Raw genomic sequence first — 22,023 nt, forward strand, 5'->3', positions numbered from 1 at the left:
GACCTCCATGCTTCAAAGATGAGTCCCTTTCCAGCTACTCCAAGGTGTCCACCCTTCACCTTCTGATCTCCCTGACAATGCAGAGTGTCTTTGAAGCGTCATACCCATCACAGAGTAGGATCAAAAGCCTAGGCCAGGAACTCCTACATTTCCAGGACCCGACACCCTGCCACTGGACTTGCTGACTCTCCTCCTCTATCCTCCACCTATGTTTTAGTAACTTGACAACACCCCTTGGGAAAAGTAGATGCCACCCCTGCTTTTGCTCATTTCCATCCTTTATGGATTCCTGACCACCATCTCCACTCCCTTTACTCTCTAAATCATGTGTCTCTCCCTCTAGGGAGATTTTTTCATGATTACTTTACTTACACGCACCCATGAACACCCCTTGAATTTTACAACTTCATTTATCTGTGTTCCCTGTACCCTGCTTTTTCCTCCACAGGCACTGTAGATGTGACTTCTACCTCCATCCACTACTGAAACCAAAGAGGGGGAACGGGCAGGATTTGGCGACCAGGTTTCAAAGGTGAGGGCTCAAGAGGAAATGAGAATGACGCTCAGCTTGTCCCTGTGATGGTGGCACCAGTGAGACATAATGAATCCACAAAGAGGACTGGGCCCAGGAAGGGGGAAGATGGGCTCAGTTGATGCTGTTTCATACCTGTTGAAATGACCGTGGAGGACAGGCCAAGGGATGTACAGCCGCGGGAGAGAACAAGGATGCTCAGGACAGCAAAGAAGGGCTGAGAAGGGGAAACCAGGATGGTGATGTAAACGAGAAGAGGGAAGAGGAACCTCAGCTCTGAATGCGGTAACTGGTTCCGGCTGAAGGGGAGGGGGAATAGTGGTGAAGATCCGGAACTGTGGAACCTAAAAAGAAGATCAGGGGACAGCATGCATAGTGCCTGTAGGGGAAATGCTAATGTGGCAGGGCAGAGCCATGGTGGTGCCTAGACCCAAGCTAGGTCACTCTGGCTGGTAAGGCTGGCTGCAGGGCCCCTGCTCATAGGCTGCCCCAGGCTCCCCATAGAGAGCAGGCAGGCCACAGAATGCCAGACATATTTTGTTTTAAAACTGCTCTGAAATGGCGTCGTCCCCAGCCCCTTCCTTTCCTCCCCCGTTCCCCAACAGAGAGAGGGCAGACCACAGAATATGAGGGGTACTTTAATTTGAAACGTCTGTAAACTGGGATGGGGAGGGGCAAAAGCAGGGGTAGAGAGGAAGCCCCAGGAGGGGTAGGAACACAGGAGGGAACCAGCCGGGCCGCTGCTATTGGGCTCAAAAAACACCAGCACCAGCTGCTTCTCTTGTACCAGGATGCTGAGTTCAACCTGCCAAACAGAGCAGAGTCAGGGAAGAGCCACAAAGCTAGGGCCAGCCCACAGCCCTCCTGAACAGGCAAGACTGTGAGAAGGGGTATGGTATGTGTTAACACTCACCTGAAAGAGTCTGGAACTTGTCAGGGAGGCTGCGCAGAGCCGCTGAAAAGGAGAAAGGCATAACCAGATACTCCGGACTTCAGGATATGGAAACCCATCCTTGTCCCTGTCGGGGAATGGCCTAACCCTGCAACCTGAAACCCCCCTTCAGCCCCTATCCAAACTTCGCCATATCCAGCCCTGGGACTGACTCACCCACTCAGCACCTGAATCCAATGTGGAAATGTTTTCTAAACGGGAACCCAAGGAACCAGAAGTTCTCAAACTCTGGAGTGTATCAGAAGCATTAAAATACAATCCAACCAACAAGCAGACAAAACGTACATTACCCTACCTAGGGGCAGTTAAAGAGGAAATAAATGAGGCCTCTCTAATTGGCCTACAAGGAGATCTCTGGGACTTGTTGGCAACGTGTACATGTAATCAGATGAGACTCAGATACCCTGGGGCCCTGCCCAGTCAGAGGCTGGTCATACCGATTTCATCTTTAAGGTCATCCACCTCTTTCTGTAGAACGACACACTAGCCCGGCAGATAGCAGACAGAGAGAAAATAATTAGTATATTCTTGCCTCCTCTCTCCTCCTCCTCCCCCTCTACTGCTGGCCTCTTGCGTCCCCCCACACCCCAAAGCCCAGTGGCTAGACTGGCATGGAATCCTCCATGGAAAGGAGGTGCCCTCCCCTCGCCTCTCCTCCCCCACTGTGGGGTGGGAAGAGGGAGGGGTAACACAGATCAGTTTAACCTGGATGCAGATCCCATCATCTAGTTTGGACCTGCTTTTTTAGCGGCAAGAAAGACGATTACCCGAGGGCAGCCCTGTTGTCCAGGTGGTGGTTGTTGCTGCCGCTGCTGCTGACTCTCCTCTCTTGGGGAATTGCCAGGTGGCCCCTGGTCACCTGAAAGAGAATCCAAAAGAGCCTAGGAGTGAGGTGCAAAGGACCCAGCAGGGTCTACAGTGAGGCAGCACCACCCTCTGCTGGCAAGAAGTTGTCCCTGCTCTGCCCAGCAGCTCCAACCTTCTCTCTGGGCCTCCCTTCCGTTTCCCCGTCTCGGGCCATCTGGGAATGCCGCCTCAAGGACTGTGGCTCACCCTCGGGGTGAGCAATGTGGCTGAACAGGACCTAATACAGAAGGCATCGTTCTGCCAAATGCCTGCTTCTGAAGTTGGAGTTGGGGGCGCTGGTACAAATCATCGCCACCACACAAACCCCATGCAAAGGACACTTTGGCTTAAGGCCAGCCCTGTCTGCATCCTACTTCCTGTGTGAGAGCTGTCTAGGTAGGGAGAGAGGCCCAGGAGCAAGGCTGGGGCCCCACAAGTGACATGGCCGGAGTGCTCCCTCTGTGTCCCCTTCCCCCTCCACACATATCAACCCCACACACTCACCGGAGTGTGTAGGCTCCCTGGGCCTGACGGCTCCCTGGTTCACGGCCAAGAGCTGTGAGTTTCCTGGACCCTGGGGAACCCTGATGTTGGGTTCTCCACTGCTGCCATCGGCACGATGCACAGAGAGGCAAGATGGCCCTGGCCTGCTTGTTGGAAGCTGAAAGAAAACTTTCTCGCTGATTTGGGCGGTGTGTGGGGGGTGTGTGGGGTGGGCTGGGGTGAGGAAGGGAATAAACAGGGTGAGGAATCAAGAGGCTAATCTCCTTAGCACTTTCTTCCCCAGGCCAGGAGGAAGAGCTGAGCTAGGAAGAAAAGTGGGGCAACTAAGAAAGCCTGGGTCCCCCGCCAGGAAGGCTCAGGGGAACAGCTAGGAAGTGGCCATCAGGAAGCCAATGGGTCTAAACACTGAGGCGCAGCAGCCCAAACGTTAAGGGGGTGGCCGATGCAAATCAGCTGCCTGCCCTCCCTTCCTTGCCAGCCCCTCTCTGGGGAGGAGGCCCAAAGCCTGTGTGAAGCACTGAGAACAGTACCTGGCACGTATCAAGTGCCATCTTTATGTTTGCTCCTATGAAAATGAGCCGGATTTCGCATCTTGATGGCCTGGGCGCCCAGTGACAACCCCGGAGCAAAGGACAGAAGGAGCATGTGGGAAGACTTGTGTGCTGGGGATGTGGATGGGAGAGAGGTGGAGGGGCAGAGGGAGGGGAAGGAGAGAGGGGGAGGAGGGCCTACTCACCTGGCCCTTTGGGACTTGATCTCTTTTGGGGTCATTATCTTTTGTCACGGGATACAACTCCCTTGACCCGCTCGCCACAGCTTTCTTCCCCGCATTGGTGTGTTTGGGCTGCCTGGGTCCCAGAGGGACCGAGGAGTTCCTCTTGGATCTCCCAAGCAGTGGAATGCCACGGATTGGGGGGAAGGTGGATGTCTCAGGGGGGCCTCTGGAGACTCTCTGTCCCCATGAAGGCAAGGCCGGGGGCTTTCTCCCCAGAACAGATTTTGAAACACCACCTAGGGGTTTCTTTTCCTGGGCCACCTTCCTTCTAGGAGTGGCCTGGGGCAGGCCCCCAGCAGCAGCAGCACCAGCACCGCCTGGGGAGCTGGGCCTGCCCCAGACCACACTTGGCATTTTCCTGAATGAAGAGACATCAGGCTGCATTTCTGTGGTTGAAGGGAACCCCCGTGGAGTGAGGGCAGGGAAAGAGCCTGGCACAGGAAGGAAGTTCTCCCTGACGTGGGGATTCCAGTGTCTGGGTGCGTCTCCGCGATCCTTGAGGCTGCAGGACTCTGCTTGGCCTGTCGCTTTGGGTTGAATGCTCACCCTTGTCACCTGCACCTCAGTGAACTCATCAGATGACTCGGAGTCTGCGGGCGGCCCGGCCAGGTCTTCCGTCTGGAGAGACCCAGTGACAGTCAACCTCCTTGCAGTGCCTCTTCTAGGGTTTCCCAGGCCCGCCCTCCCTCGGGTCCACTGAGGCTGAGAGGCAGGGAAGACACCGCTGCCTTTCCGCACAGCGAGGGGGCAGGTGCGCGCCTACCCTTGGGGCCTGTGTCTCGGTCCGCCCAAACGGTCCCTACCTCAGAGGTGCAGCTTTCCGGGGTTGGGTTTCTCCGGAGCCGCAGGGCATCCCGGTTGGTTAAATGCCGCATGAGGGCCGCGAAACTTTCAGCCTCTTCCAAGCGGGCCGTGCAGTCCGCAGCATCCTCCATCTCCTCGGTCGGCGAGCCTCCCGCCCCCGTCGCTTCCCTCTCGGCCTCGACGTCCGCGGGGCCTGGAAGCCCGCCCTCGGCCTCGCTGCTGCGCGGCGCCCCCAGATCAAGGCCTGGGCCGGCAGCCCGCGGGCCTCCAGGGCCGGCCCGGCGGACGCCGCCCCGCTTCCCGCCCTCTGGGCCGACAGCCGCTCCCCAATCGGACCCCTCATCCGGGGAGCTCATGTCGTCGGCGCGGATAGTCAATCCTTGTCGCGGCGGGAGAGTCCGACGGCGCGCGGCCAGAGCGAGAAGCGCGGCCTTCCGAGGGCGCCGGCGCCGTCACCACAATGGCCGCACGAGCTAGATCCCCACAAACGATGCGCGAAGCCCACGTCGAGGCGGTCCCACGTGTCCTTCTCCAGCCAACCGGTGGGCCCCTGCGGCCCGCCCCTCGAGGACTTAACCAATAAGGACGAGGGCGTTTGGTTCCATCCGAAGCCCGTCGGGCAGGTGGAAGCCAATCGGGCGCTTAGGTCGGCTTTTCAGGGCTCTTCCTGTCCCGCCTCCTCTGGCTGTGACGTCTCCGCCTCTGTTTCCAGTCTAAGGAATCTGGAAAGGGCAGGACCTGTCTGGAGGGGCAGTGGGGGCTTACCTGTAACCAAGAACATGGAGCACCTAGGACAGAAAGTGTTCGCAAGCCTGTTTTCCAAAACACGACTTACAACCTCCTAGGAAGACAGGCAAAGGAGGCCAAAAGTTCATCATCGGGGGTCGGCATACTTTCTCTGTAAAACCCAAAACAACAAAAACACAAAACCCGTTGTCCTCCAGTCGATTCCTACCCATAGCGACCCTATAGTACAGCTGCCCATAGGGTTTCCAAGGAGTGGCTGGTGGATTCGAACTGCCGGCCTTTTGGTTAGGAGCCCAACGCTTACACATAGTAATTATTTTGGGTCTAAAGACCCTTCTGTCTCTGTTGCAGCTGCTCAGCTCTGCCCTTTTCACACAAGACTGCAACCACAGACTACAAGTAAACCAGTGGGTGTCCCTGTGCTTCACTGAAACTTTATTGGCAGGTCGGTTTAGCCTGCAGGCTGGAGTTTGCCTGCTGACTCCCACACTCCCCACAGTTAAGTCAAAGGAGAGTGAACCCCAGTGGTCAACGGACACCCCAAAGATACTCACCGTCCCTGATCACAGAGATGGAAACTAAAAACCACAAAACACTTTTTGTACACTAGGCTTGCAACTGGGTTGTTTTTGGGTTAGGCTTGCAACAATTAAAGAGCTTAAGGACCCCAAGGGTTGGAGATTTTATCAAGAAACTGGTACATTTGCGCACTCCCGGGGAGCGTGTAAATTGGGACAACCATTTGGGAGGGATGATTTGCAGAGTCAATTAATACCAAATTGCAGACAGAGTGCCTGGCATTCTTCTCAGCGCTGTAGATACTTATTAATCTTCACAAGAATCCTGTGATCAAAGTTCCTACTATTATAATTACCTTCTCACAGGTGAGGAAACAGGCACAGAGAGGTTCAGCAACTTGTCCAGAGTCACTGAGCCTGTCAGTATCAGCAACAGGGTTGAAACCAGACCGCCTGGCTCCAAAGTCCATGTTTGAACTGAAACTATGAAAACTGAAAACCCCCCTCAATGAGATGGATTGGCACAATGGCTGCAACAATGGGCTCAAGCGTAACAACGACTGGGAGCATGGTGTGTGACTGGGCAGCATTTCGGTCTGTTATACATACACAGGGTCGCACGAGTCAGAACTGACTCCAGGGCACCTAACAACAACAATTTGGCCCATGACAGGTGGGCACGGAGGAAGGAGGGGATATGAGAAGGGTCTTCTCCAGGGTCCCAGGATATTGCTGGGCACAGCTGGCACTGAGGAGGAGCCCGGGAAAATGCTGAGAGAGGCTGCGGCCTTTCCACCAAACAGACCAGGGTTCTACCATAATGCGTTCAAGTGGCCTCGGGCTGTCCTGTGACCTGTGTCTTCATCTTCATTACAGGAGCATCCTTCCCTGCCATTAAAATTTCTCCTTCCCTATGACCTTTAATATCCAGGAACCAGTTGCCACCAACTCAACTCCAACTCACAGCGCCCCCATTTGTGCCGGAGTAGAACTGCACTCCTTCGTGTTTTCAGTGACTGGTTTTTCAAAAGTAGATTGCCAGGCCTTTCTTCTGAGGCACCGCTGGGTGGACTTGAATCTCCCACCTTTCCATTAGCAGCCGAGTGCTTAATTGTTTGCACCACCCAGACATTCCTCACCTTTAATAAAAAAAAAATAGCCACCCAGAATTCTGAGTCCCTGTCCTCTGATTAAGTGAGGGACGGTGACAAGAAGAGACACTCACTATTGATCCCCCTTGGCTAGGCAGCAAGGCCAGTCCCAATATATTTTGTTGTGGCAAGTAGCAAAAAGGTGGGAATAACTGAATAAAAAGGAGTTGGAGATGAGAACATGGATAAATGCATATCTCAAACTCGAGGAAAAGCACTTAAAGTTTGTTTGCCCACCTCATGGGGAGCAAATGTCTCCGAAACGAGGCTTCGTCCTCAGTTTTATTTTGTCTTTTTTTTTTTTAATTGTGGTAACAACTTCCTAGGGCTGCGGTGGCTTTGAAGAACAGAAATTCACTGTCTCACGGGGTCCCACGTGTCGGTTCTTTCTGTGGCCTCTGTCCTGGTTTCCAGTGGCCACTGGCCATCCTCAGCATTCCTTGGCTTGTAGACAATCTTCACGAGACCTCTGCCTCCTCTATGTGTGTCTGTGTCTACCCAGGTCTTTTTGTAACTCAGAAATGATTAGGGTTAGGACCCACCCTACTCTGGTATGAGCACATTAACGTAAGAAAAACCCTATTCCCAAACCAGGTCACATTCACTGGAACAGGGGTTGGGAATTCATTATATATTTTTGGAAGGAGACAATTCAATCCATAAGGGCCCCAAACAGAACCCTGCATCCGTTAAGCAATACCTCCACCGGCCCCTTGTGGCTCTAACCCACTTCTGCATTGACTTTGCACCCCACTGATTTCCAGGACTCAGATATTGGGGCAGTGACCTGGCCCCTATGGGGTCAAACACCCCCATTCTACCCCACACGGGGCTGAGACCTCAAGAGCCCAGATGAGACGTGAATCCCCAAGGGGTCCTGGACAGAGCCCCAGACCCAGGGCCAGACACACCTGAACTTGATCATGTGTGACCTGGGCCTCAGTCTTCCTATCTGTCAAATGGGGGTAGTTAAGACAAACAAGATTAGGCAAAGCACTTGGCACTCAGTAGATGCTCCAAGATTTCTGAGGAATTCAGGGGCAAGAGGGGTGGCATAGTGTGGAGGCCACAGGCTGTCGGGGTTCAGAATGGAGATGTTTTTTGAGTCCCTGCCCTCTGGTTCCCAGCTTTGCACCTGCTTTAATCCTGCACACAGGAAGTAAAGGACGGTGACAAGAAGACAGCATAAAGTGGTGATGGTGGGGGGGGGGTGACCTTAGGCAAGTCCGTCCCCTGATTGGTGCCTCAGTTTTCTCATCTGTAAAACGGGGGCAGAAAAGTCATCTACCCCCCAAAAGCCTTGGCCTCCGGGACACAGAGCAAGCCCTCAATATCCAGTTATTGCTGTTGCTGCTGTTATGATGATTTCTGAATCATTTATTAGTATCGTCAGGGCCCCAGACCCATAGAGGCCCCTCTGGAGGTTCTCCCTTCCCCACGGCGACTCCAGCCCTCCGGCAGCATATAAATGCTGTAGTTACTTCTGACTTATCCTGGGCCCCTAAAGAAATACATTTTCTTCAATTGTTAATCGCCAAGGTGTGAGAGAGATACACAGGAATGAAATTAACTCCCTGACCTTTGGGGAGAGTGCTGTGGGGCGGGGGCAGCACCTCTTGCTCCCCCCTGCTCCAGCAGAGGGCAGACAGGGGTCCTAAGGTGGGGGCTGGGTGAGCGGAGGGGCCTCCCCAGAAAGGAGGGTCCAGGTGAAAGCCTTTTTCTGTCCTCTTTTCCCTTCTCACTTCCTCTTGGGGACATCCCTGCGGTGAGGGTCATTCTGGGTGTGGGTGGGGGCTGGGATCAAACAAGCAAGGGAACTGAGGGAGGCAGGACCCCCGCCCCCACCCCAGTCCTTGTTTTTCCCGGCTGTTGGAGGAAATAGACACCCCCCCAGTCTCTGCTATAAACGCTTCATTCATCTACTTCCTACCTCCTGGTTTATTTTCAAAACTGGTAGCTGACCCCCCTTCATGCCCAACCTCCTGGAGGGTGTTGCTGGTCCTGGGCTGGAACAGACAAAGCCAGATCTGGCTGGAAGGAGGGACCCAGGGCTGAGTTGTCTCAGGAGGGCAGGAGAGGGGTATGAAGAGGGGCTGGAAGAATGAGAGGGTGTTGAGCAAGAGTGGATGGAGACAGAACTCCAAGCTGCTGGCCTGGGTGGAGCGCGAGGCTGAGCCTGGCAGGCTGGGTGACGTGCGGCTAGATTTGGGGTGGGACCAGGCTCGGGGTGGGTCACAGCGTTAGGACAAGGTGCTCGGATTGCAATAGCTATGGGAAGATTTAGAGGCGAGTTCAGATCTCGACCAGAAAGCTCTAGGAGGGCAGCGTGAGGTCAGCTGGGAAAGGGTAGGATGTGGTGGCCAAAGGGCAGTGGGGGAGGGTGGGAGGGAGAATGAGACCCACACCAGGGTCACGCCAAGACAGAGGCATAGGTTTTGCAGGAAAATTACTAATTGGCTTGTCTTAGTCTCCTACCCACCTAGTGCTGCTGTGACAGAAATACCACAAGGGGTGGATTTTACAAACAAATTTATTTTCTCACAGTTTTGGAGTCTGGAAGTCCGAATTCAGGGCTTCTAGGGGAAGGCTTTCTCTCTCTGTTGGCTCTGGCAGAAGGTCCTTGTCTCTTTTCAGCTTCTGTTCCCTGGTTCCTTGGTGATCTCCCCGTGACTTGGCATCTCTCTTCCTTCATCTCTGCTTGCTTCTCTGTGCCTAATTTGTATCTTGAAGGTGATTGGCTTAAGACACACCCTACACGGATATGGCCTTATTAACATAACAAAGAAACCTCCATTCCTAAACGGGGAATATTCCCACAAGTGTAGGGCTTAGGATTTACGATACATATTTTTTGGGGACAGAATTCAATCCATAAAATGGCTCATGTCACTCCCTTGTTCTAAGTCCTCCGTAGCTCACTATTCCAGATAAATACCAAATGCCAGGCCAGGCCTGTGGTTCTGCACTGCGGCCCCACCTCCCGGTCCCACCCACCTCCTTCCTGATATAAGCCTCAGCCCCACTGAGCTCACAGCTCCCTGAATGCCTTGCCTTACCCAGCCTCCCAGCCTTTGTGCCTGCTGTTCCCTCTGTTAGGAGCTCTCTCTCCAAGCCGAGTAGAAAAGAGGAGGAGCCCAGGGGTGGGAAGCAATGCGAACCAGAGAATCCAAGGAAGCCAAGCGTTCCCCTGGGGACTAGTCCCCATGGAGCAGAGCTGCAGGGGGCCCAAACGGGCAGGGCCCTGTTCAAAACACTCAAAACAAGCACTCCAGCGTCACAATAGCCCTGTAATGTGACAGCATATTAGTGTGGAAACATCCCCATTTTACAGGTAAGGCAACTGAGGCACAGAGAGGTTAAGATACTTACTGAAGGTTACACGGTGGAAAAGCTCCAGTTGCTGTCTTAACTCTCCCCTGCCCAAACCAGCTGTGGTGGGAAAGGGTCAGGAGGTGGGCTTGAGCGGCCACGGGCAAAAGAGGGGGCGCCCCCGCTCCGGTTCCCGCCTGGAGTCCTGGTCTGAACTCCCAGAATAGGGATGCTCTCCCAGGCCCCCGAGGCTGGTGTCTGGTAGGGTTGAGGGGAGCCTAGTGGGGGGAATTGGGGCTTCGCCGCACCCCGCCCCCTCCCAGCCCCGCGGCGACTGCAGCACAGATCAGCAGAGAGTGATCGAAGGCGTACTGAGCACTTTTCAAGCTTCAGTGATTTTTGTGAATTCAGTGTTAACCGCGGCCTGGGCCCCCAGCTCCCATCGACCTCGGACGGAGGAGCCCCTTCAGGCGATGATGGCTGATAGCTCCCGCGGCCCAGCGCCTCCCCTCCGCCCCCAGACCCGACCCCCTCGACTCCTCTCCTCCCAGGAATGGGGGCGACCGGAAAGGCGAGAGATTCGGTGTCGACTGAGCGGGGGCAGAGAGCGACCAGAGCGGCTGCGAGGAGCCGGGAGCCATGGGAGGTGGTAGGCAGGGAGGGGAGTGGCCAGCTCGTCCCTCAGGCGCCCAATGAGGAGGCCGGGAAGACAGGAAGGAGGCCAGGCAGAGAGAGAGAGAGAGACGGCACGAGGGAGCTGGGGGAGGCAGGAGCCCCTTCCCCCGGCCTGGCCTCAGTTTCCCCAGATGCCCGAGGAAGGCTCTGGCTTTGTATCTCCCAATACCACCCCCCCCCCATCCTTCCCATAGCTTCCTGTTACTTCCAGGATGTATCTGCAAAGGCTGGCCTGGCAATTGACTTCCGAAAATTGTTAATTCACAACCAGTCGTGGAGATGGCGCACAACCAGACACCGCTTTGTTCCGTGGTACCTCGGGTCACCATGAGTACAGGGCTGACTTGACAGCAGCTGACAACAAAACTTCCTTCCTAAATCTCCTCCTCCAAACCTCCCCCCGCCCCCAGGCTGCCATCTCTCCTCTGTCTCGGAGTGCTTCATCATCACTCAGCAACATTCGTGAGCCTGTGTGCCAGGTATTAACGATACAGCGGAGAAAAGCAGGGCAGCTCCCTCATGGAGCTTATGTTCTAGTGAGAGAGACAGCAAAAGCAAACAAAAAAACAGCAAGTGAGCAAAGAAATAGAAGAATTTGCTGCGAGGCAGACTCCAAAGCCAGACAGACCTCTTTGCTCCTAGCTGGGCCTGCAAGTGGAGGCAGGGATGCCCTCCTCCCTTCGTCTCTGCCGCCTCTGGGTTGCTGAGCCCTGGCTACCGCAGGCCCCAGACGTGGGGAGGCATGGAGAGGCAGGGGTGGGGGGCTAGGCCACCATGTCACCGTCAAAGCAGGAGACCGCGGCTCTGAAATCCCCCTTCATAATTAATAAATGAAGAATATGGTTGTTAATTGATGGAGCTGTGAAGAGAATATTGATCCCAACCTCGAGGTTTTTTTGTTGTTTTGTGCGCGCGCGTGTGTGTGTGTGTGTGTGTGTGTGTGTGCCACTTAGATTTTTACACCTCGTTTAGAACAAGGCTTCCCCGGGGAACTCTTAAAACCAAAAAGATATTTGCAAGACTGCAGTGGGGTAGGGGGCGATGTCGGGGCTGGGGGCTCGGGGAGCAAGAGGCAGCGGGGAGCGAGGTGAAGAAATATTATTTGTTATGAGTTGCTGAATCACTGTGGCTCTCCTCGAAGCATCCATTTGAATATTTGATTAAAGACTGATTACTGTGGGTGTTGGGAAATGTCACTGGGAAAATTCGCAGGAGGCCGTGGGGGAAATTTAGGGGTAGAAAAATAAATCTCATTATTATTTTTTTAATTATACAAACAATACATGTCTAGTATGGTAAAAATTGTAGTAAAATAATCAACCACTACCATACACACACAAAAAAATCAATCTCATTGCTCCAGAGAGAAACCTTTTGAGTTTTCTTGCATACAAACATGTACATTCATGTAAAATAATTGTACATACTTATTAAAGTACATACGATTATGTGTAAGTACATACTTACTAAAGGGAAACCCTGCTGTCATAGTGGTTAAGTGCTACGGCTGCTAACCACGAGGTCGGCAGTTCGAATTGGCCAGGCGCTCCTTGGAAACTCTATCGGGCAGTTCTACTCTGTCCTATAGGGTCACTATGAGTCGGAATCGACTCAACGGCAGTAGGTTTTACTTATTAAAGAGGCTGACAAGAATGGCTTCCTACATCATCAGCAACCGGCACTAAAAGGTTAGCAATTCTTTCAGATTAGAAAAATAATTAGAAAACACTGGAAAATAATATAATGAAGAAAATAAAAATCATTGATAATCTCATTTCTTAGAACAGAAATGACAGTCCTCTCTCTCTCTCTAATGAAGTTTTTATTTTAGAATCATTTCAAGTTTACGGAAAAGTTTCCAAGAAAAGACAGAGATTTCTTATCTACCCCTCACCCAGCTTCCCCTGATGTTATTATCTTCTGTAATAACCACAGTACATTTGCCACAACTCAGAAATTAACGTTGGTACATTACTATTAGCTAAACTTTTGACTTTATTTGGATTTTTTTTTCACTGATGTCCTGTTTCTGTTCCAGGAGACCATTTAAACCACTTTGATTTTGACCCAGGATGTTGTTGTTAGATGCTGTTAAGTTGTTTCCAACTCATATATATAGCCACCCTATGCACAACAGAATGAAACACCATCCGATTCTGGACTATCCTTATGATCATTGTTAAGTTTGAGCCCATCATTGCAGCCACTGTGTCAATCCATCTGGTTGAGGGTCTTGCTATTTTTTGCTGACCCTCTACTTTACCAAGAATGAAGTCCTTCTCCAGGGCCTGATCCCTCCTGATAACATGACCAAAGTATGTGAGGCATAGTCTCGCCATCCTTACTTCTAAGGAGCATACTGGCTGCACTTCTTCCAAGACAGACTTGTTTATTCTTCTGGCAGTCCGTGGTATAGTCAATATTGTTCACCAACACCGTAATTCGAAGGCATCAATTCTTCTTTGGTCTTCCTTATACATTGTCCAGCTTTTGCATGCATATGAGGCAACTGAAAATACCATGGCTTGGGTCAGGCACACCTGAGTTCTCAAAATAACATCTGTGCTTTTTAACATTTTAAAGAGGTCTTCTGCAAAAGATTTGCCCAATGCAATATGTAACTTTGTCATGTATGCTGCAAATGTTTTTCTAGGTTTTCCATTTGTTTTCTGTTTTTGCTTATGGTGTTCTAATTTTTATGTAAACCAATGAATCAGTCTTTCCTTTACACTTTCCACCTTTGGTTTCTTGCTAAGAAAGCCTTCCTCATTCCTGAATCATATACCTTTGATTATCCTCAAATTATTAATTGATTTTCTAACACATTTGTGTTTCTGCTACTCATCTTTAAAAAACCTTATTCCACCTGGAATTTATTTATCTCCCTCCATTTTACTAATTTTAATTTCTGACAGAAACAAGTTCCCCAGTAAACTGCTCTTAAAAATGTCTGACAAGCACCAAATGTATATTCTTGTCTGTTAGTTTGTCATATTGCAGTGGCATGCACGTTACTGTGATTCTGGAAGCTATGCCACCAGCGTTCCAAATATAGCAGGGTCTCCCATGGTGGACAGGTTTTAGTGGAGCTTCCAGACTAAAACAGACTAGACAGAGAGGCCTGGTGATCTACTTCTGGAAATTTGCCAGTAAAAACCCTATGGATCACAACAGAAGGTTGTCTGATATATAGTGCTGGAAGATGAGCCCCCTGGGTAGGAAGGGGCTCAAAATACAACAGTCTCGAGCATGCCAACGATTGTGGAGATGGTACAGGCCCAGGCCACATTTCGTTCTGTTGCACATGAGGTCACCACGAATCAGAGCTGACTTGAAGGCAGCTAACAGAGCAGCACTTCCAGAGTGGGGCTCAAATGTGGTGGAAATGTTGATTACTTACTTTTCGTAATTGGCATTTACTGGAAGCTTCATGGAAAAGAGATAGAAGGTAGCCTGGTCCCTTCAAGTCTCTGGTTGGTACGAAAGGTGAATGAGCTCGGCTGCTAACCAAAAGGTTGGTGGTTCAAGTCCATCCAGAGGTGTCTCAAGAGAAAAGCCTGGTGGTCCATTTCTGAAAAATCAGTCATCATAAACCCTGTGGAGCACAGTTCCACCCTCACACACGCGGGGCCGCCATGAGGCAGAGGTAACTTCACAGGAACTTTTTTTTGGTTAAAAGCTACTAAGCTTTGGGGTAATTTTTTACACAGCACCAGGTTACTATTATAGTCTGCCTTCTGTGGTCTCAGGGTCCCTGCATAGCGTAAACGGTTAAGCATTCAGTTGCTAACTGAATGGTTGGAGGTTTGAAACCACCCAGAGGTAACTTGGAAGAAAAACCTGGCGATCTGCTTCTGAAAAATCAGTCATTGAAAACTCTGTGGAGTTCAGTTCTACTTTGACACTCATGGGGTTGCCATGAGTCAAAGTCGACTCGATGGCAACTAGGTTTTTTATGACTCCATCAAAAAGGCTGCAACTTCTCCATCAGTCCCACTCTCAATGTGCAGTGGGTTTCAGAGATTTCAGGATATTTGATTGGTGTGGCATTCAGTATGAACGGTTCTCCTCTTGGCCAGCCCTGTCCATCCAGGATCCCCACTGTGGTGAAATGAGTTTCTTTATGTGGCCCCTTTCCTTGGTTCTGTGAAAAAGACAGAAAAAGAAAACAGTTTGGGAGATTTCTCCCCCCACTGAGGAGTGGTTACAGTTGCTGTTGTTACAGTTGCCCTAGTCCTTTGGAGAAACTTGTTACTTTTACTCTGGGAAGAAGCCAGTCCTTGCCAGCAGAAAATGTCCCCTTATTCTGAAAATAGATGGAGCCACTTGAAAGGGAATTGGCCAGTTTAGTCCAGATAAAGTGCATAAAATCCACCAAATAGGATTGAGCCACTAGCCTATACATAAGCACCCATCCCACAGAGGTTGAGGGGGATCTCACTAGCATCAAGAAGAGCCTGGAGTGCAATGTGTCCTTTGGACCTGGAGTCCTTGCACTGAGAACCTCCTAGACCGAGAAGACAGTGAGAGAGCTGTATGTAACACCAGAGTGGTGGCAGCAGAACCAGCAGACTTGACGTGAGATGGTGTGGTGGGCTTCCTGACCAACAGAGTGAGGTGGCTACAGTGGGGGAGCTGACTCTTGGAGCTAGAGAGCTGAGTGCCTTCAGGCAGGAGGCTTGCTGGCAGAGTGGGGTGCTTCCAGGTATTGTTGGTGGAGCTAAAAGAGCTGTAACACTTGCCCAAGAAGGGCAAGGGCCAAGGGGAGCCTGTCCTGAGGGGGCTGAGAGGGGTCTGTCCTGAGAGGGCTAAAAGGAGCCTGTCCTGAGGGGGCTAAGAGGAACCTGTCCTGAGGGGCTAAGAGGAATCTGTCCTGAGGGGGCTGAGAGGAGTCTGTAATGAGAGGGCTGAGAGGAGCCTGCCCTCAGGGGGCTGAGAAGAGGCCTGCATGGGCAGCCCAGAGAGAGCTGTCGTCACTAAAGAAGAGAGGGGTGTGCTCTTCACTTTGAAGAAATCTTGCAGACCCTTCCTGTGTGCTTCTGACATTGATCCTGTTCCTGTTATGTCCAAGTTAATCCCGATCCCATGTTACTTGCCTAATAAATCATAAAACTGTGAGTTCTATGTGGCCATTACAGCAAATTATCAAACCCAGCAGAGAAGTAGAGAGTGCCGCGTGGAGGACGGCTGGTGTCAGAACGGGCAAAAAAATGCTGGAGAAAGGAGGCATGTCTGACCTCCACTTCATGGGAATCAGCTTTGTGCTGATGCTGATTCTCATTCACTCTGAAATTAGACAAGGTGTGTCACTATTGCTGCCACATCACACCCACAGCATTGAGTTATCTGACAGTTTATCAACAATAAAATAGCAGGAGACACTCTTGGGAGCCTCTTTCTTCAAGACTTCTTTGAAGTCTCTGCATTGCTAATTAGTGACACCGACTGACATGCCTATTTCCTGCTTTTTTTTGTTGTTCTTTAGATGAGGGTTTACAGAACAAACTAGTTTCTTATTAAACGGTTAGTACACGTACTGTTTTATGACATTGGTTAACAACCCCCTGACATGTCAACACTCTCCTTCTCAAACTTGGCTTCCCTATTACCAGTTTTCCTGTCCCCTCCTGCCTTCTAGTCCTTGCCCTGGGCTTGCGTGCCCCTTTAGTCTCATTTAGTTTTATGGGCCTGTTCCATCTTTGGCTGAAGGGTGAACCTCAGGAGTGACTTCATTACTGAACTGAAAGGGTGTCTGGGGGCCATAATATCAGGGTTCCTCTAGTCTCTGTCAGGCCAGCAAGTCTGGTCTTTCTTTTTGAGTTAAAATTTTGTTCTACATTTTTCTCCAGCTCTGTCCGAGACTCTCTATTGTGATCCCTGTCAGAGCAGTCAGTGGTGGTAGCCGGGCACCGTCTAGTCTGGTGGAGGCCGTGGTAGATGTTGTCCCTTAATCCTTTGGACTAATCTTTCCCTTTTGTCTTTGGTTTTCTTCATTCTTCCTTGCTTCCAAAGGGGTAAGACCACTAGAATATCCTAGATGGCTGCTTACAGGCTTTTAAGACCCCAGACGCTACTCACCAACATAGAATGTAGAACATTTTCTTTGTAAACTATGTTATGCCAGTTGAGCTAGATGTTCTCTGAGACCATGGTCACCACAGCCCTCAGCCCACCAATTCGGTCCCTCAGGGAGTTTGGATTTATCTGTGGCGCTTCCATGACCTTGCCTTGCACAAGTTGTGCTGGCTTCCCTGGTATTGTGTACTGTCTTCCCCTTCATGACGTGCCTAGTTCTTTATCACATTAGAGGCAGATCCTTCTATTCTTATTTTACCTACAATTTTTGTCCAATGTTTGGCCGAGCCTTTGGTTTCTCTCCTTTTCTATATTAAGATGGTGAAGTCTGTGAACAGATTTCCCAGCATTGGCTTCCTTCTGCCATCTAGGATCAAGCCTTACTTGATCATGGTGTTTGTTTGTTTGTTTGTTTTTCCTTCAGATGTCTCACTGGATTCACCTGCATGATGGTTTACTACTGGATTCACCTGTGTGATGGTTTACTTTTGTACTTTGGAGTTTTTAATAGTTGGAAGTGGCCTGCAGATTTCTCTGTCATTTTTTAGTAGGCTGGTATTGGGGTTTGCTGGTGTAATGAGCCAAATAGTTGTTGTTGTTTTCGTTGTTAGGTGCCATCTTAGTTCCAACTCAAAGCAACCCTATGTACGACAGAATAAAATGCTGCCAGGTCCTGCACCATCCTCATAATCGTTGCTATGTTTGACCCCATTGTTGCAGCCACTGTGTTAATCCATCTCATTAAGGGTCTTCCTCTTTTTTGCTAACCCTCTGCTTTACCAAACATGATGTCCTTCTCCAGGGACTGGCCCCTCCTGATAACATGTCCAAAGTACATGAGACGTAGTCTTGCCATCCTTGCTTCTAAGGACCATCCTGGCTGTACTTCCAAGACAGATTTGTTGGTTGTTTTGGCAGTCCATGGTATACTCAGTGTTTTTCACCAACACCATAATTCAAAGGCATCCATTCTTCTTTGGTCTTCCTTATTCATTGTCCAGCTTTCGCATGTATATGAGGAGATTGAAAACACCATGGCTTAGATCAGGAGCACCTTAGTCCTCAGGGTGACATCCTTGCTTTTCAACACTTTAAAGAGGTCTTTTGCAGCAGATCTGCCCAATGCAATGCATCATTTGATTATTTGACTGCTGCTTCCGTGGGCATTGATTGTGGATCCAAGTAAAATGAAACCCTTGACAACTTCGATCTTTTCTCTGTTTATTATGATGTTGCTCACTGGTCCAGTTGTGCGGATTTTTGTTTTCTTTATGTTGAGGTGTAACCCATACTCAAGGCTGTAGTCTTTGATCTTCATCAGTAAGTGCTTCAAGTCCTCTTTGCTTTCAGGAAGCAAGGTTGTGTCACCTGCATATTGCAGGTTGTTAATGAGTAAAAAACAACAACAAAAAAACCCGTTGCTATCAAGTCAATTCTGACTCATGGCCACTTTATGGGACAGAGTAGAACTGCGCCATAGGGTTTCCAAGGAGCATCTGGTAGATTCGAACTATTGACCTTTTGGTTAGCAGCTGAGATTTTAGCCACTGCACCACCAGGGATTCTGTTAATAAGTGTTCCTCCCAAAACTCATGTCCATCCAGAACCTGTGAATGTGACCTTATTTGAAAATAGGTTCTTTGCAGGTGTAATGAAGATAAGACGAGGTGATACTTGTTTTAGAGTCGGCCCTAAATCCAATGACTGGTGCCCTTATAAGAAGAGAAGAAGCAGACACAGGGCACATGGCCATGTGAAGACAAAGCAGAGAGTGATACAGCCACAAGCCAAGGAACACCTAGGGCTGCCAGAAGCTGGAAGAGACAAGGAAGGATCCCCCCCAGAGCCTTTGGAGGGAGTGCGGCCCTGCTGATACCCTGGTTTTGGACTTCTGGCCTCCAGAACTGTGAGAGAATAAATTTCTGTTGTCTTAAGCCCCCCAGTTTGTGGGACTTTGTTACCACAGCCCCAGGACAGTAAAACAACTGGTATTGTAAAATAATTGGGAAGGATTTGTTTTTTTCCCATTTTCCTTGCTTTGGAATGATTTAATGGAATCAAGTTAATTTCTTCCTTCTGGTACCCATAAACCAAACATCTGGGTCTGGTATCATTTTAGGGCAAAGTTCTCCCACAGTTTTCCTTAAGCATTCTGCTGCTTTTGGGGGCCCATTTTGGTCATTTATGTTTTCCTAGAAAAATCATCCATTTCATCCTGGTTTGCAAGTTCATTGGCATAGAATTCTACAGCGTTTTATCTTGATGCATCCAAATATCCTTCATATTTATGGCTTCACAGTGTCACTTTCATTCTTAATTTTCTGGGTGTAAGTGTGTGTGGGTGTGCTTTTGCTCTCTTTTTCTTGACTATGCTAGCTGGTTTATCTAATTTAGAGTGTTTTATTTTTATTTTTTTCAGAGAAGCAGCAGTGGGATTTATTCATTCTGCTGTTTTCTAAGTCTTTAATTTGGGCTTTTATCTTTATTAATTTTTTACTCAACTTTCATTAGTTTTGTTTTGGGGTCATTGTTCTCCTCTGCTTGAATTGCTGACTTTATTTATATTTGCTGATTTTTTTTTTTTTTTTAGCATCGAAAGCATTTAAGGCGATGATGGTGCAAACAGTTAACCTGCTCAGCTGCTTGCTGAAATGTTGGCAGTTTGAGTCACCCAGAGGTGCCTCAGAGGAAAGGCCTGGTGATCTGCTTCCAAAAAATCAGCCACTGAAAGCCCTGTGGAGCAGAGTTCTACTCTGACACACCTGGGGTCACCATGGGTAAACTCAGTGTAACTTGTATACTTTTGGTGAGTAGAATTCCCATGATCATTATTCCTAAAATGGTCTGGAATTACTTTTACCCAAGAATTCATTCTTTTTAATACTTCCTTATTTACTTCTAGAAATCCCGGTTGGTGTAGTGGTTAAGAGCTATGGCTGCTAACCAAAAGGTCAGCATTACGAATCTACCAGGGGCTCCTTGGAAGCTCTATTGGGCAGTTCTACTCTGTCCTACAGGGTTGCTATGAGTTGGAATCAACTTGATGGCAACAGGTTTTTTCTTTTTTTTTTTACTTCTAGTTTTATTTCAGGGTGGTTAACAAACAGGTCAATGCTCTCTCCACTTTTACATATTTATTGTGGATTTCTTCGGGGCCTAATATATACCCTCCCCCCCCCAAAAAAAACTGCTGTCAAGTTGATTCCAACTCATAGCAACCCCATAGGGTTTCCAAGGCTGTAAATCTCTAAGAAGCAGACTGCCACATCTTTTCTTCTGTGGAGCCACTGGCGGTTTCAAACCACTGACCTTTCTGTTAACAGTCCATTGCTTTAACCACTGCACCACCAGGGCCACCTAGTTTTTGAGAATGTCCCATTGGTCTTGAACACAAAGTCTGTCTTCCGTCCCACAAAGGGTGGGGCATGATACGACCATTAGCTCAATCTCGTTGTTTAAATTATGCCAATACCTGCCGGCCCTATTTCTCGGTTTATTTCTTTGGGCAAGTACTAGGAGAGATGGGTTAAAATCTATCATGGTGCATCTGTCCCCTTTTTCCTGTATCTAAAGCCAGCTCCTTTATGTGGCTTAATGCCTCTGAGTGCTCTTAGGCACGTTCAGGCTCCTGAAAGCTCTGCTCTCTTTGGCATTATATTCCTAACAATCACAGTGACCTTACTTACCTCACTCCTTTCTTTTTATCCTGAATCTGCTTTTGTCTGATGTCAGTATCATGGACCTGCTGCCTTTTTTTTTTAACCTTCATTCACCTGGTTTAGCTTTATCCATTCTTTTGTTTTTTTAATAGAGTTCATTTATTTGCATTTAATGGTCCCTGGGTGATGCAAGCAGCTTGTGTCCTACTACTAACCCATCCAGCAGTGTCACAGAAGAAAGGGCTGGTGATCTGCTTCCATAAAGATTACAGCCAAGAAAATCCTACAAGGCAGTTCTACTGCATCACATGGTGTTGCCATGAGTTGGAATTGACGCGACAGCACCCAACAACAAGAAACCAACTTTCGTACATTACTATGAACTAAACTCCAGACCTGATTTGAATTTCTCCATTTTTCCTGCCAATGTCCTTTTTCTGTTCCAGGATGCCAAGACACTGAGATATCTTTCCAAGTAACTTGGGCTCTCTCTTGTGTACAATGTGAAGTTGGATATTGCTTTTTAACCCCTGAAATTGGGAGTTTGTAAAAAAAAGTGAGTTTATCTCATTTACATTTATTTGTATGCTAGAGATTTCTAGTTTTACTCTGGATAATATGGTTTTATTTTTTCTTCTATCAATGCCTCTTGCCCTTTGGTTTATGATCAATGTCTTCTTTAATGTTTTGTCTTTAGTGATTTGTGAAGGATACAGCATTTTTTTGTTGCTCTACCAGTACCCAAATACCCAAACCCATTGCCGTTGAGTTGATTCCGACTCATAGTCAACCCTGTAGGACAGAGTGGAACTGCCCCATAGAGTTTCCAAGGAGCTCCTGGTGGATTCGAACTGCTGACCTTTCGGTTAGCAGCCATAGCTCTTAACCACTGTGCCACCAGGGTTTCCACTCTACCAGTAGTCACTATATATTTTTGAATGAGAAATTTTACTAATAGAACAGTCTATTGATTCGGCACCCATAAATAAAGTTTTTGGGCATCCTCAAAACTCAATTTTTGTGGTGTGACTAGGATTTTTATCCCAGTGTTTTTGCTGTTGAATTACAATGTTTGTGTAGTATATATTGTCTCTTAAAATTATGTTTACTATTTATTTCATAATCATATTTTCAACCTTCTGGAGTGATGTAAATGTTTTAGATCCTGATTTAGGTAGTGGTTACGTAGGTATAGAAACACACCTAACTGCAAAACAAAATTTTCTCTGTTGACTCTAAACTGAATGTTACAAGTCACATCATTCAGCCCCTAGATGGAGAAAGAGGGGGAAAATTGGGTTTTTGAAATAATCTGGAAGAGGATCTTAGTCCCAATGTAATTTTCTCTGGATTTGTTGGTTAGCTCCTGTATTTGAGTTTCTGTTTACCCCAACAAGTTTAATAGTGGATTCAGGTATGGCTAGATCTAGGTTCTGACCACAGAGTTAGGGGATTTCCTTGTCTCAGTATGGGAAT

The 22,023-nt window shown here is 49.0% G+C and overlaps 1 protein-coding gene across 1 annotated transcript; it reads right to left on the minus strand.

Annotated features, from left to right (window-relative positions):
• Positions 1–2,873: 2,873 nt before the first annotated feature.
• On the minus strand, positions 2,874–4,769 carry LOC126068756 (uncharacterized protein CXorf49 homolog). Its single transcript, XM_049871468.1, has 3 exons — positions 4,413–4,769; positions 3,571–4,311; positions 2,874–3,047 (listed from the first exon to the last, which is right to left on the minus strand). Exons 1-3 carry the CDS (start codon positions 4,767–4,769, stop codon positions 2,874–2,876), a joined length of 1,272 nt encoding a protein of 423 aa, XP_049727425.1.
• Positions 4,770–22,023: the final 17,254 nt, after the last annotated feature.

The sequence above is a fragment of the Elephas maximus genome, chromosome X (genome assembly GCF_024166365.1).
Source record: "Elephas maximus indicus isolate mEleMax1 chromosome X, mEleMax1 primary haplotype, whole genome shotgun sequence".
Taxonomy (NCBI): Eukaryota; Metazoa; Chordata; class Mammalia; order Proboscidea; family Elephantidae; genus Elephas; species Elephas maximus.